This window comes from Emys orbicularis (genome assembly GCF_028017835.1).
Source record: "Emys orbicularis isolate rEmyOrb1 chromosome 13 unlocalized genomic scaffold, rEmyOrb1.hap1 SUPER_13_unloc_1, whole genome shotgun sequence".
In the NCBI taxonomy this organism is placed as follows: domain Eukaryota; kingdom Metazoa; phylum Chordata; order Testudines; family Emydidae; genus Emys; species Emys orbicularis.
This window is the reverse complement of record NW_027045138.1, coordinates 19625-31073: the sequence shown is the minus strand read 5'-3', so window position 1 is coordinate 31073 and position 11449 is coordinate 19625. Positions and strand designations below refer to the sequence as shown.

At 42.9% G+C, this 11449-nt stretch overlaps 2 protein-coding genes across 2 annotated transcripts; both read left to right on the top strand.

Moving 5' to 3' along the window:
- Positions 1-322: 322 nt before the first annotated feature.
- LOC135894828 (olfactory receptor 14A16-like) lies at positions 323-1258 on the top strand. Its single transcript, XM_065422936.1, has one exon. The coding sequence runs from the start codon at positions 323-325 to the stop codon at positions 1256-1258; it is 936 nt and encodes a 311-aa protein (XP_065279008.1).
- An 8758-nt stretch (positions 1259-10016) lies between these two features.
- LOC135894835 (olfactory receptor 14A16-like) lies at positions 10017-11080 on the top strand. The gene is made up of 3 exons (XM_065422942.1): positions 10017-10047; positions 10215-10700; positions 10923-11080. Exons 1-3 carry the CDS (start codon positions 10017-10019, stop codon positions 11078-11080), a joined length of 675 nt encoding a protein of 224 aa, XP_065279014.1.
- The last annotated feature ends 369 nt before the right edge of the window (positions 11081-11449 follow it).

The window sequence follows — 11449 nt, the reverse complement described above, 5'->3', positions numbered from 1 at the left end:
AGGTGCCTGGGGCGGCCAGTGAAGAGGGGGGCGGCACGTCTGGTCGTTCGGCGGCAATTCAGCAGCAAGGGTGTCACTGCCTCTCGAAGCGAAGGACCTGCCGCCGAATTGCCGCCGTAGAATGAAGCGGAGGTAGAGCTGACGCCGCTTGCGATCACAGCTTTTTTTATTTTTTTTTTTTATTTTGCTGCTTGGGGCGGCAAAAACGCTGGAGCCGGCCCTGTCTAGGGCTCCAACAAGGCCTCTACTTACGGCAGCTGAACCCTGGCCATTGCCCTTGTCTTTCCCTTCACCGCCATCACATAATGTACTGAGGAAGAAAATGTCCAACCAAATCACGGTGACTGAGTTCCTTCTCCTGGGATTCTCTGACATTCGGGAGCTGCAAATTTTGCATTTCATGCTGTTTCTAGGTATTTACCTGGCAGCCCTGACTGGGAATCTTCTCATCATCACAGCCAAAGCTCTCAACCACCATCTTCACACACCCATGTATTTCTTCCTGAAGAATCTGTCCGTCCTAGACCTTAGCTCAATCTCCATTGTCGTCCCCAAGTCCATTGCCAATTCCCTCATGAGCACCAGGGCCATTACGTATTATGGATGTGCCGCCCAATACTTTCTCTTCCTTTTCTTCGCTGCAGCTGAGCTTCTCTTACTGACCATCATGGCGTATGACCAATACTTCACCATCTGCCAACCACTGCACTATGAGTCAATGATGAACAGGAGAGCTTGTGTCCAAATGACAGCCAGTATCTGGATCAGTGGGGTTCTCAATTCTGCACTGCACACTGGAAACACGTTTACAATAATCTTCTGTGGAGACAATGAGATGGAGCAGTTCTTCTGTGAAATCCCCCAGCTTCTCAAACTTGCTTCTTATGACTCATATCTCAGTGAAACTGGGGCTATTGCCTTTAGCTTGTACTTTGCCTTAAACTGCTTTGTCTTTAAAATTGTGTCATATGTTTTGATCTTCAAAACAGTGCTGAGAGTCCCCTCTGAGCAGGGCTGGCATAAAGCCTTCTCCACCTGCCTTCCTCACCTCATTGTGGTCTCCGTGTTTGTTTGCACTGCTAGTTTTGCCTATATTAAACCCACCTCCAGCTCAATCTCATGTCTGGATCTCGTGGTGCCAGTTTTTTATGCCCTGGTGCCTCCCATGATGAATCTGATCATTTATAGCATGAGGAACAAGGATATCAAATCTGCCCTGTGGAAAATGATTGGGTTACGGCTATTCTCCAAAAAATAAAATGGCCAACTTTCTCCCATTACCATCGTCTCATTCTGTGTTTCTTTATAAATATAATCAACTCTTGACATTTTTGTCTCCATGAGAACATAACGTGCAATCCGTTTTGGCACACTGAGGTATTAACACTGGTAAATATCTAGAAAAAACTCCACTCAGATCAATGGAGTAATTACAGATTTACAGCTATATAAATATCCTGTCTTCACACAATGGCCAATGTCATATGCTTCACAGAGAATGAACAGAAAAGGGCAATTATTGAATGACCCATCCTGTGTTGTCCAATTCCAGCATCTGGCAATCAGAGCCTTAGGGACACCCAGAGCATAGTGTTGCATGCCTGACTCTCTTGGTTAATAGCCATTAATGGACCTAACCTCCATGACCTTATCATGTCTAGCTATCCATCCATACCCATACATACCCCTCCATCTATTGATCGATCGATCTGTCTGAGGCTTATGTACTGCCACCCATCACCATGGTATCAGAGCACTTTCCATATAAAATCAGTTACCATATCAAAGTCATACATGGGGTCTCTGGCTCTTCTCCTTATTTCAGGATGGGGAGTAAAGATTCTGCCCCCTCCACGTCCTCGAGGCAAGAGGAGCTCTCTGCTCCCACTACCAAACCAAGGCCGGAATAGCTGTCAGCCTCCGCCATGGCCATGGGCTCAAGGTGTCAGCCGCTGCCCCCAGTGTCAGGGCTCTTTTGCTATAATGAACCCCTGGATTTAACAAATAAATGGCTTGGATCCCCAGGGGTTCGTTATAGTGAGGATGTACTCTATTTTGTTGGTTGGTTGATTTGTTTCTTTGTTTCAGATGTTTTTGGTGTGTGTGTGTTTGGGAGGGCGAGGCATGTTTGATTAGATGGGAGTATCCATTTGATGTCATCAAGTAGTGGGTACTACCAGATCAGGCCCCGGACGGAGCATGTGACTATCATCCCCTGGTTCGTGGTTCCCTAGCAGAGACAGGGGCCGCCCTGACTGGACTTAGGCATCTCTCTCTGAGCTAGCACACACTCCTCTCCTCGGCATCTCCCATCAGCTAGCTCACGCGCCTCCCCTCCTAGTGTGCTGGAATTTTTGACTCACATTCTTAGGTGTCTGTCTCTCCCTATCTGTTGTTTAGTAAACCCGGGTGACTGACTCAGGCTGTGTCTGACCCTATTGTTGTCCCAGTGATTTTCTAGGTGCCTAAACTTTAGGTGTTGCCGCACTGCGAGTCACGACGCCTGGGCCTCTTTATGGATCCAGGCCCCAGGGGTATTTTAGCACCTAGTAGGTTTTTCAAAAGCAACTAGGCATCTATATCCCACTTAAATCTGTTCTCAGTGGTTCCAGATGACAGAAGAAGGAGTGATGGTCTCAAGTTGCAGTGGGGGAGGTTTAGGTTGGATATTAGGAAAAACTTTTTCACTAGGAGGTTGGTGAAGCACTGGAATGGGTTGGTGAAGCACTGGAATGTCATATGTAAGACACGGGAGGTAATTGTCCTGCTCTACTTGGCACTGTTGAGGCCTCAGCTGGAGTATTGTGCCCTGTTCTGGGTGCCACTCTTTAAGAAAGATGTGGACAGATTGGCGAGAGTTCAGAGGAGACCAACAAAAATGATCAAAGGTTTAGAAAACCTGACCTGTAAGGAACAGTGAAAAAAAACAGCATGCAGAGGAATGGGGTTTGATCTCCAGTCTGTAGCACAACTCCAGTCTGTAGCACAAAACAAGAAAATTTCTTTAAAATACTGTTTGAATGGTACCTCGCACAGGCAGGTTAAATATATATTTATATATATACAGACTAAATGTTAGAGAAATTGTGGTGAAAGAGGAGATTTGATGCATTGGACATGTCCAGTTGTTAGAATATTGGAAGCAGTCTGTAACTAAATGACCCAATTGTTGGCTATTTATTATCTAATAACCTTCTGGTGATCCTCCTGGGGCTTACTGGTGGAAATGGTCACACAAGAGGAAATGAAAAATTAACCTCTGATCTGCTAGTAACTGCTCAGTTATTAGTAACCTCTCAATTGGAAATGAAACATAGTCTAAACATTGAGAAATAGTTCAAAACAATATGGGAGGTTGGTTATGGAAAAATTAACACAAAAATTATGTAATAGAAAAATAGACAGAGGACAAATAGATACTTAGATATTTGATTACCTCTTATTCAGTGATCAAAGTATATTCTCCTGCAAAAATATCCCAGCACACCTGTCCAATTCCTTTGCATATGAACACATCCAGCATAGGAAATGGCCCTGGTGTTCATGAGGGAGTTGGCAATGGATTTGTGAACCATGACAGAGATGTAGCCAAGGTCTATGACGGAGAGATTCATCAGGAAGAGGTACATGTGGGTGTGAAGGTGGTGGTCGAAGGCTATGGCCACGAAGATAAGAAGATTCCCCATCAGGGCTGCCAGATAAATCACTAGAAACACCACAAAGTGCAAAATCTGCAGCTCCCAAACATCATAGAATCCCAGCAGAAGGAACTCAGCCACGGTGGTTCGGTTGGACATCTTCTTTCTCATGACTTTGTGTGATGGTTGCAGAGAGAGGGACAAGAGCAACGGCCAGGATTAGATCAGTAAAATAACTCTCCTTTTGTGAAAACCACCTTAATTTCCCTGGGTCAGACCCTTAGCTTGTGAAGATTGGTATAATATGGGAATGAGGAGGAGGAAAACAGCCCCACTGACTCCAATGGCTTTAGTCCTGATTTATACTGGGGTGAGAGAAAGTAGAATCAGCTCAATACACTTCAGTGCAGTTACTCCTAATTTACACCAGGGTGATGGAGAGAAGAATTAGGAACAATTGCTTTTGAAGTATTTGTATACCTCTGTCACCCAGAGGTGGGCGAACTCTGTATAACATTGTATAAATGTTACTATCCTCAGTTTACCGAGAGGAATCAGGGGTCTGGCTGGCCAGATTCTGCTGTCAGGGGCACTGCTGTGAATGTGGGTTAATTTCACTGCATGCCATGGAATTACTCCCCATTTATACTGCTCTAAATGGAAGCAGCATTTCGCCTGGAGGTGACCAAACCTCAACCATAATTACACAGTAAACTTGAGTGATGAATACAGCTCAGGACTCCTGATGCTTCGTCCCCCGTTCTAGCCAGTTTTCCATGCTCGCTGCAAGAGAAAGACGTTCTGGCTCCCTTCCTGCTTTTCTAACTACTCAACTAAACTTCCCCCCAGAGCTTTGAAGAAAACCCAGGAATCCTGATTCTCAGTTCACCCTTGCTGTGACCCACTAAAATCAACACCTCTCCCTGAGCTGGAAATACAGTCCAGGAGTTCTGGCTCTACCCACCTCTTATTCAGTGCTCAAGTTATATTCACCTGCAAAAAAATCCCAGCACACCTGTCCAATTGCTTTGCATATGAACATTTAATAGACAAACCTGTTCTGTTAAATATGTGAATACAGAAATTTCACTCTATTTAATAAAATCACCAGAAATAACGAAGGAGTTCTAATGATCCTCACTCTGTACTATGGTAACAACCTGTTAAATAGAAAGATTTGGTGACTATATTCCCATATGATGTCTCTTTAAACTGAAGTTCACTGTTGTAATGATTGTTTTGTTTCTGATATTTACATGGCAAGGATTTGTAAACTTGTTAAAACTTCCTAAATAAACAGTTAAAAAAGCTGGGCATGTTGATCAAGCTGCCAGAGAAAAGTTCAGCTCCTAGTTTAGACTGATATAAATTACATTAAATCCACTGACACTAAAGTAGATTCAATGGAAAGGATCAGGATTTATAACAGTGTGTGAGAAGAATTAAGCCCATTCTTAAAATAGACCACAAAATTTGCGCTGGTCAGAGGTTAAAAAAGTGGCATTGTCAGTTGAAGTGTAAAATAATTGACCTTTTTGGAATGAAACGTTTTGATTTTCCAGTACAAAACAACTTTTCATTTAACTTTTTCCTTAATTTTACTTTAAAACGTGGTCAACATTGAAACAAAATGTTTAGATTTTGTCAAAATGGAACCTGATACAAAATTGTGTTTGACTTTTTGATGCACCTGATAACTTTTATTGTGTTCAATTGTTGCTATTTAAACACACAGGCAAACACTCACACAAACACCCATGCAGTATCTTCTATAGACTGATGCACACACACACCATGATGCTCACTCACACTTCACACAAGCAGGCACACGTACACAATCTAACATGCAAACACTCACTCTAACACACCAGCCTAAATGCACCAAACACACTCTTTCCCCCAGCACAAAAACAATCATAGACACACACTCACTGTCTCTCACACACAAACACAACACCGTTATGTCCCATATATATCACTGGTCCCAGTTTAGATCGTATACTGTACATAATGATGTTACAAAACAAGGAACCAGATCTGAGTTTGACAATGAGAACAAAATATTTTGTGGGCCATGACATCAGTTCCCACATTTAGGAATATGAGCTCGGAATTGGCAATGCACATAGTGGAGGGGGTCTCTACAAACCCCTCCCACAACCAGATCCTATCACTGAAATGGAAGCATGGGAACCCATCAGAAATCTGCTAGCTTCTTGGTGCTGCGGCACTTGCATGATCTATCTCTTTATTCCTGTACATAATCCGTTGCCCCACTGTCTTGAATCTTCTGTCTGAACTATAGACTCATAGACTCATAGACTTTAAGGTCAGAAGGGACCAATATGGTCATCTAGTCTGACCTCCCGCATGATGCAGGCCACAAAAGCTGACCCACCCACTTTCTCTTAACTCAGCTGTTGAAGTCTCCAGATCGTGATTTAAAGACTTCAAGTTGCAGAGAATCCTCAGCTTACGACCCCTGCCCTATGCTGTGGAGGAAGGCAAAAAACCTCCAGGGCCTCTGCCAATCTACCCTGGAGGAAAATTCCTTCCCGACCCCAAATATGGCGATCAGTAGAACCCCGAGCATACAGGCAAGATTCTCCAGCCGGACCCTCATTTTACCAGTGATGGCACGTTAATGCCTAATTAACTAAAATCACGTTATCCCATCAAACCATTCCCTCCATAAACTTATCTAGCCTAATCTTGAAGCCAGAGAGGTCTTTCGCCCCCACCGTTTCCCTCGGAAGGCTGTTCCAAAATTTCACCCCTCTGACGGTTAGAAATCTTCGTCTAATTTCAAGCCTAAACTTCCCCACGGCCAGTTTATATCCATTTGTTCTCATGTCCACATTAGTACTGAGCTGAAATAATTCCTCTCCCTCCCTGGTATTTATCCCTTTGATATATTTAAAGAGAGCAAACATATCCCCCCTCAGCCTTCTTTTGGTTAGGCTAAACAAACCAAGCTCCTCGAGTCTCCTTTCATAGGAAAGGTTTTCCATTCCTCGGATCATCCTAGTGGCCCTTCTCTGTACCCGTTCCAGTTTGAGTTCATCCTTTTTAAACATAGGAGACCAGAACTGCACACAGTACTCCAAATGAGGTCTCACCAGCACCTTGTATAACGGAAGCAGCACCTCCTTGTCCCTACTAGAAATACCTCGCCTAACGCATCCCAAGATCGCATTAGCTTTTTTCACAGCCACGTCACATTGCCGACTCATAGTCATCCTGCGATCAACCAGGACTCCGAGGTCCTTCTCCTCCTCCGTCACTTCCAACCGATGCTTCCCCAGCTTATAACTAAAATTCTTGTTAGTCATCCCTAAATGCATCACCTTACACTTCTCACTATTAAATCTCATCCTATTATTATTACTCCAATTTACAAGGTCATCCAAGTCTCCCTGCAGAATATCCCGATCCTTCTCCGAATTGGCAATACCTCCCAACTTTGTGTCATCCGCAAACTTTATCAGCCCACTCCTACATTCGGTTCCGAGGTCAGTAATGAATAGATTAAATAAAATCGGACCCAAAACCGAACCTTGAGGAACCCCACTGGTGACCTCCCTCCAACCTGACAGTTCACCTTTCAGTACTACCCGCTGCAGTCTCCCCTTTAACCAGTTCTTTATCCACCTCTGGATTTTCATATCGATCCAAATCTTTTCGAATTTAACCAATAATTCCTCATGCGGTACAGTATCAAACGCTTTACTAAAATCAAGGTATATTAGATCCACCGCATTTCCTTTATCTAGAAGGTCTGTTACTTTCTCAAAGAAGGAGATCAGGTTGGTTTGGCACGATCTGCCTTTCGTAAACCCATGTTGTAATTTGTCCCAATTGCCATTCACCTCAAGGTCCTTAACTACTTTCTCCTTCAAAATTTTTTCCAAGACCTTGCATACTACAGAAGTTAAACTAACAGGCCTGTAGTTACCCGGGTCACTTTTTTTCCCCTTCTTGAAAATAGGAACCACATTAGCTATTTTCCAGTCCAACGGTACCACCCCCGAGTTTACAGATTCATTAAAAATTATTGCTAAGGGGCTTGCAATTTATTGCGCCAGTTCCTTCAATATTGTAGGATGAAGATCATCCGGTCCGCCCGATTTAGTCCCGTTTAGCTGGTCAAGTTTGGCTTCCACCTCTGATACTGTAATGTCAATCCCCCCTCCTTTATTCCCCTCTGTCCTGCTCCCTCTATTCCTAAGCCCTTCATTAGCCTTCTTAAAGACCGATGCAAAATATTCATTTAGATATTGTGCCATGCCTAGATTATCCTTAATCTCCACTCCATATCCATCACTGTGACATTTGAGGAATGTGTAGGGCTGCTGCCAATTCTCCTACATGAGAGTATTTATTTATATTGCCCTCAGAAAACACCCAATATTATTATTACTTATCTTTGGTGAAAAAGTGGCAGCTCTGCAAAATCTGCACAGGGTCTGCCTTCTCCTAGAGTGAGGCCAAAGCAGTGTGGTGGCTTATTTTTCTTACCACCTTTGAGATGCTTTGGGGTCAGATGCATGTTGTGAATGAGAGGAATATTCACACCATGTGTTGTCTCCAGGTTCGTATTTCTGGGTATCATTTTTGCCTTTTTCCAAGGTACGTGAGAGAAGACAATTGGGTTTGGAATATATGCAGCTGATGTATTGAGCTATGGTTTTAAATTGCTGACAAGTCTATTGAGGAGCCAAATTTTGAGTTGCTTATAAGTGTTTAATCAAGCAAGACTCTGGTTGGGCCAGACTGGCATCTGAGTAACACCAGAGTAAAGCTGAAGTCATTGGTGTTATTTTGGCTTTACCCCTGAGATCAGAATTTCCTCCACTATGAGTTTTGCCTGAATAAAGACAGAATAAAAACTGTCCACCCCATTGTACCAGTTTTGTAGGGGTGTAACCCCACTGAAATCAGTGGAGTTATGGTGGCATAAATCTGGTATAATGGAAAGGACAATATAGCTCAAGGACTTCAAGATTTAAAAAAAAACACTCTGTTTATTATTTCTTGTTCACGTGCACCATTTGAATGAGAATTATGCACAATGCAGACCGCTGCTTTAATCTTTTAGGAAAACTAAACTAATAGTTCATTGTTATGGTCTTGTCTTGCCTATGCAATCCTCTTTCCATTGCTACCTCTATAAGTAGTCTTGGAAGGATTAGATTTTTATCAGTAAGTATTTGCAAATGTTGATTTCACCATACACACAAAGCCAGCAAAAAAATATTTCCTTCAACAATCAACATTTCCAGTGAGGCAAAGTAAGAAAAATGCTGCTTGAGAACTTATGAGTGTTTGATTTAAGGTTATTGACTTTCTATATCTTCACGTCATGTTGAAACATTGTGCTTTCACAGTTCTCAAGTTTTAATTTTTTGAAACTCAACATGTACTGTCATTAAATAACTATTGTCTGATCCCTCCATAATTTCCTGCAACTGTGAAAATTTAAACTGATAAAAATAAAAAAAATGTTTAATTATAAATATCAATATTATCAGTCAAAATTATATATATATAAATTAAATACTGCTAAGCCTAAGTACAAAATAGTATTGTCTATGGTCAGGAGTCCTATTTGCATTTTCTTTTGAAAAGTAGTATCTAAAGTTGCTTTTTTTAAGGAATAAATGTCAGCCCTAGTTCAGCCCTCTTCTGCTGGGGAAAAACCTACTTTTCATCTCCAGCCTAAATTTACTCATGGCCAGCTTATCCGCATTAGTTCCTGTGCCACCATTGTCCTTTAGCATCAATAGCTCTTCTCTCTCCCTGGTGTTTATCCCCCTGATCTATTTATAGAGAGCGACCACATCCCCTCTCAGCCGACTTTTTGCTCAGCTAAACAAGACAAATTCTTTTAGGCTACATATACATTACAAGCTAGGGCTGTGCTTCCCCAGCTCACGTGCATGCGCTTGTGCTAGATGGATGGGTATATATCACAGTGCAGCTGCAATAGCATGGGCGGCACCATAGCTTCGTCATGCCACGTACAAGCTTGTCTGAACTTCGGGGCCACCTACTCAGCATGGCTGCCCATGCTAGCACGGCTATACAGGATTTATACTTGTGCTAGCTCTCATCGGGCCATCTCAAGGACATGGACCCGAGCTGGGAATCACTCCCCTGGTTCATAGTGTAGAAGTAGCCTCACTCTCCTCTCGTAAAATAGCTCTCCATTGTCGCAATAGGAGGACTGTGGTTCCTAAGATTGTAGGGTTTGGATTGTAATTGGTTACATATTTACATGGCATTTTATCAAGCCGCATCTGGGACCAGATCCTCAGATGGTGGAAATGGACACTGCTCGACTGTAAGGGAGCTGTGGCAATTTACACTGGTGTCACAATGCAGTTCACTACTGGTGAGATTGTTACAGGTGAGGAACGGTCTCTCCTGACATTGCCGTTGTCCTTACCCCTCCCCAGGCAGCACATGATGTACTGAGAAAGAAAATGTCCAACCGAACCACCGTGACTGAGTTCTTTCTTCTGGGATTCTCTGATTTTCGGGGGCTGCTTATTTTACACTTTATCCTGTTTCTAGGGATTTACCTAGTATCCCTGACAGGGAATCAACTTGTTATCATCCTTGCACTGCTTGACCATCACATTCACACCCCCGTGTACTTCTTCCTGATGAATCTGTCCGTCTTAGACCTTGGATCCATCTCCCTCACTGTCCCCAAGTCCGTGGCCAACTCCCTGTTAAACACCACGTCAATTTCTTATGCTGGATGTGTTACCCAAGTCTTTCTCTTCATCTTCTTCACTGAGGTTGACTTTGCTTTTCTCACCATCATGGCGTACAACCGATATGTCACCATCTGCCAACCACTGAACTATGAGATTATAATGAACAGGAGAGCTTGTGCCCAAATGGCAGCCAGTGCCTGGATCACTGGAATTCTCCTTTGTATACTGCACAGTGGGAACACATTTGCAATAACCTTCTGTGGAGGCAACATGGTGGGTCAGTTGTACTGTGAAATCCCCCAAATACTCAAGCTGGCCTGCTCTGACCTGTACCTTGGTGAAACTGTGTTTCTTTCCTTTAACATGTTCTTAGGCTGAAGCTGCTTTGGTTTTTTAATAGTGTCATATGTTCAGATCCTCAAAACAGTGCTGAGAATTCCCTCTGAGCAGGGTTGGTATAAAACCTTCTCCACCTGCCTTCCTCACCTCATTGTGGTCTCCTTGTTATTTTGCACTGCTGTTTTTGCTTACGTGATGCCCACCTCCCACTCTCCATCAGGTCTGGATCTTGTGGTGAGTGTGCTTTATTCCGTGGTGCCTCCTCTGATGAATCCGATCATCTACAGCATGAGGAACAAGGAGATCAAATGTGCCTGGAAGAAACTAACTGAACGGAGTTTATTCACCAAAAATAAAATTTCCAGATGTCTCCCATGACCATGGTTTCATTCTGTGTTTCCTTACAGATATAATCAAATGATGACATTATTGTCTCCATGGGAAGGTGATGTGCATTCTTTTTTATACAAAATGCTGTGTTTACAGTGATAATAATCCAGACTAAATTAACTGAAGTCAGTGGAGTTACTCTAGGTTTACACAAGTGTAAATCAGATAAGAATTGATTGATCGATCAAGCTATATATGGCCAAAAAACAATAACACTTTGTTATTGTTAAGGTTAAGGTTGCCCAGTGATCGTTCAGTCCCTTCCAGAATATTGTGTTGTACTGCAAAATTTAAACTTTGGAAAGCCAAGAAATAGAGAGTTAAGATACAAGCTCATACAACCTTAACTCTGCCCCC

What these genes read in the sequence shown, in the direction of transcription:
- LOC135894835 (XM_065422942.1), top strand. Translation starts at nt 10,017, where the DNA reads ATGCAGTTCACTACTGGTGAGATTGTTACAG. An exon ending in TACTGGTGAGATTGTTACAG is followed by an intron (nt 10,048 to 10,214) that starts GTGAGGAACGGT and finishes TCCTGTTTCTAG; the next exon opens with GGATTTACCTAGTATCCCTG. An exon ending in CTGCTCTGACCTGTACCTTG is followed by an intron (nt 10,701 to 10,922) that starts GTGAAACTGTGT and finishes ACTCTCCATCAG; the next exon opens with GTCTGGATCTTGTGGTGAGT.
- LOC135894828 (XM_065422936.1), top strand. Translation starts at nt 323, where the DNA reads ATGTCCAACCAAATCACGGTGACTGAGTTCCTTCTCCTGGGATTCTCT.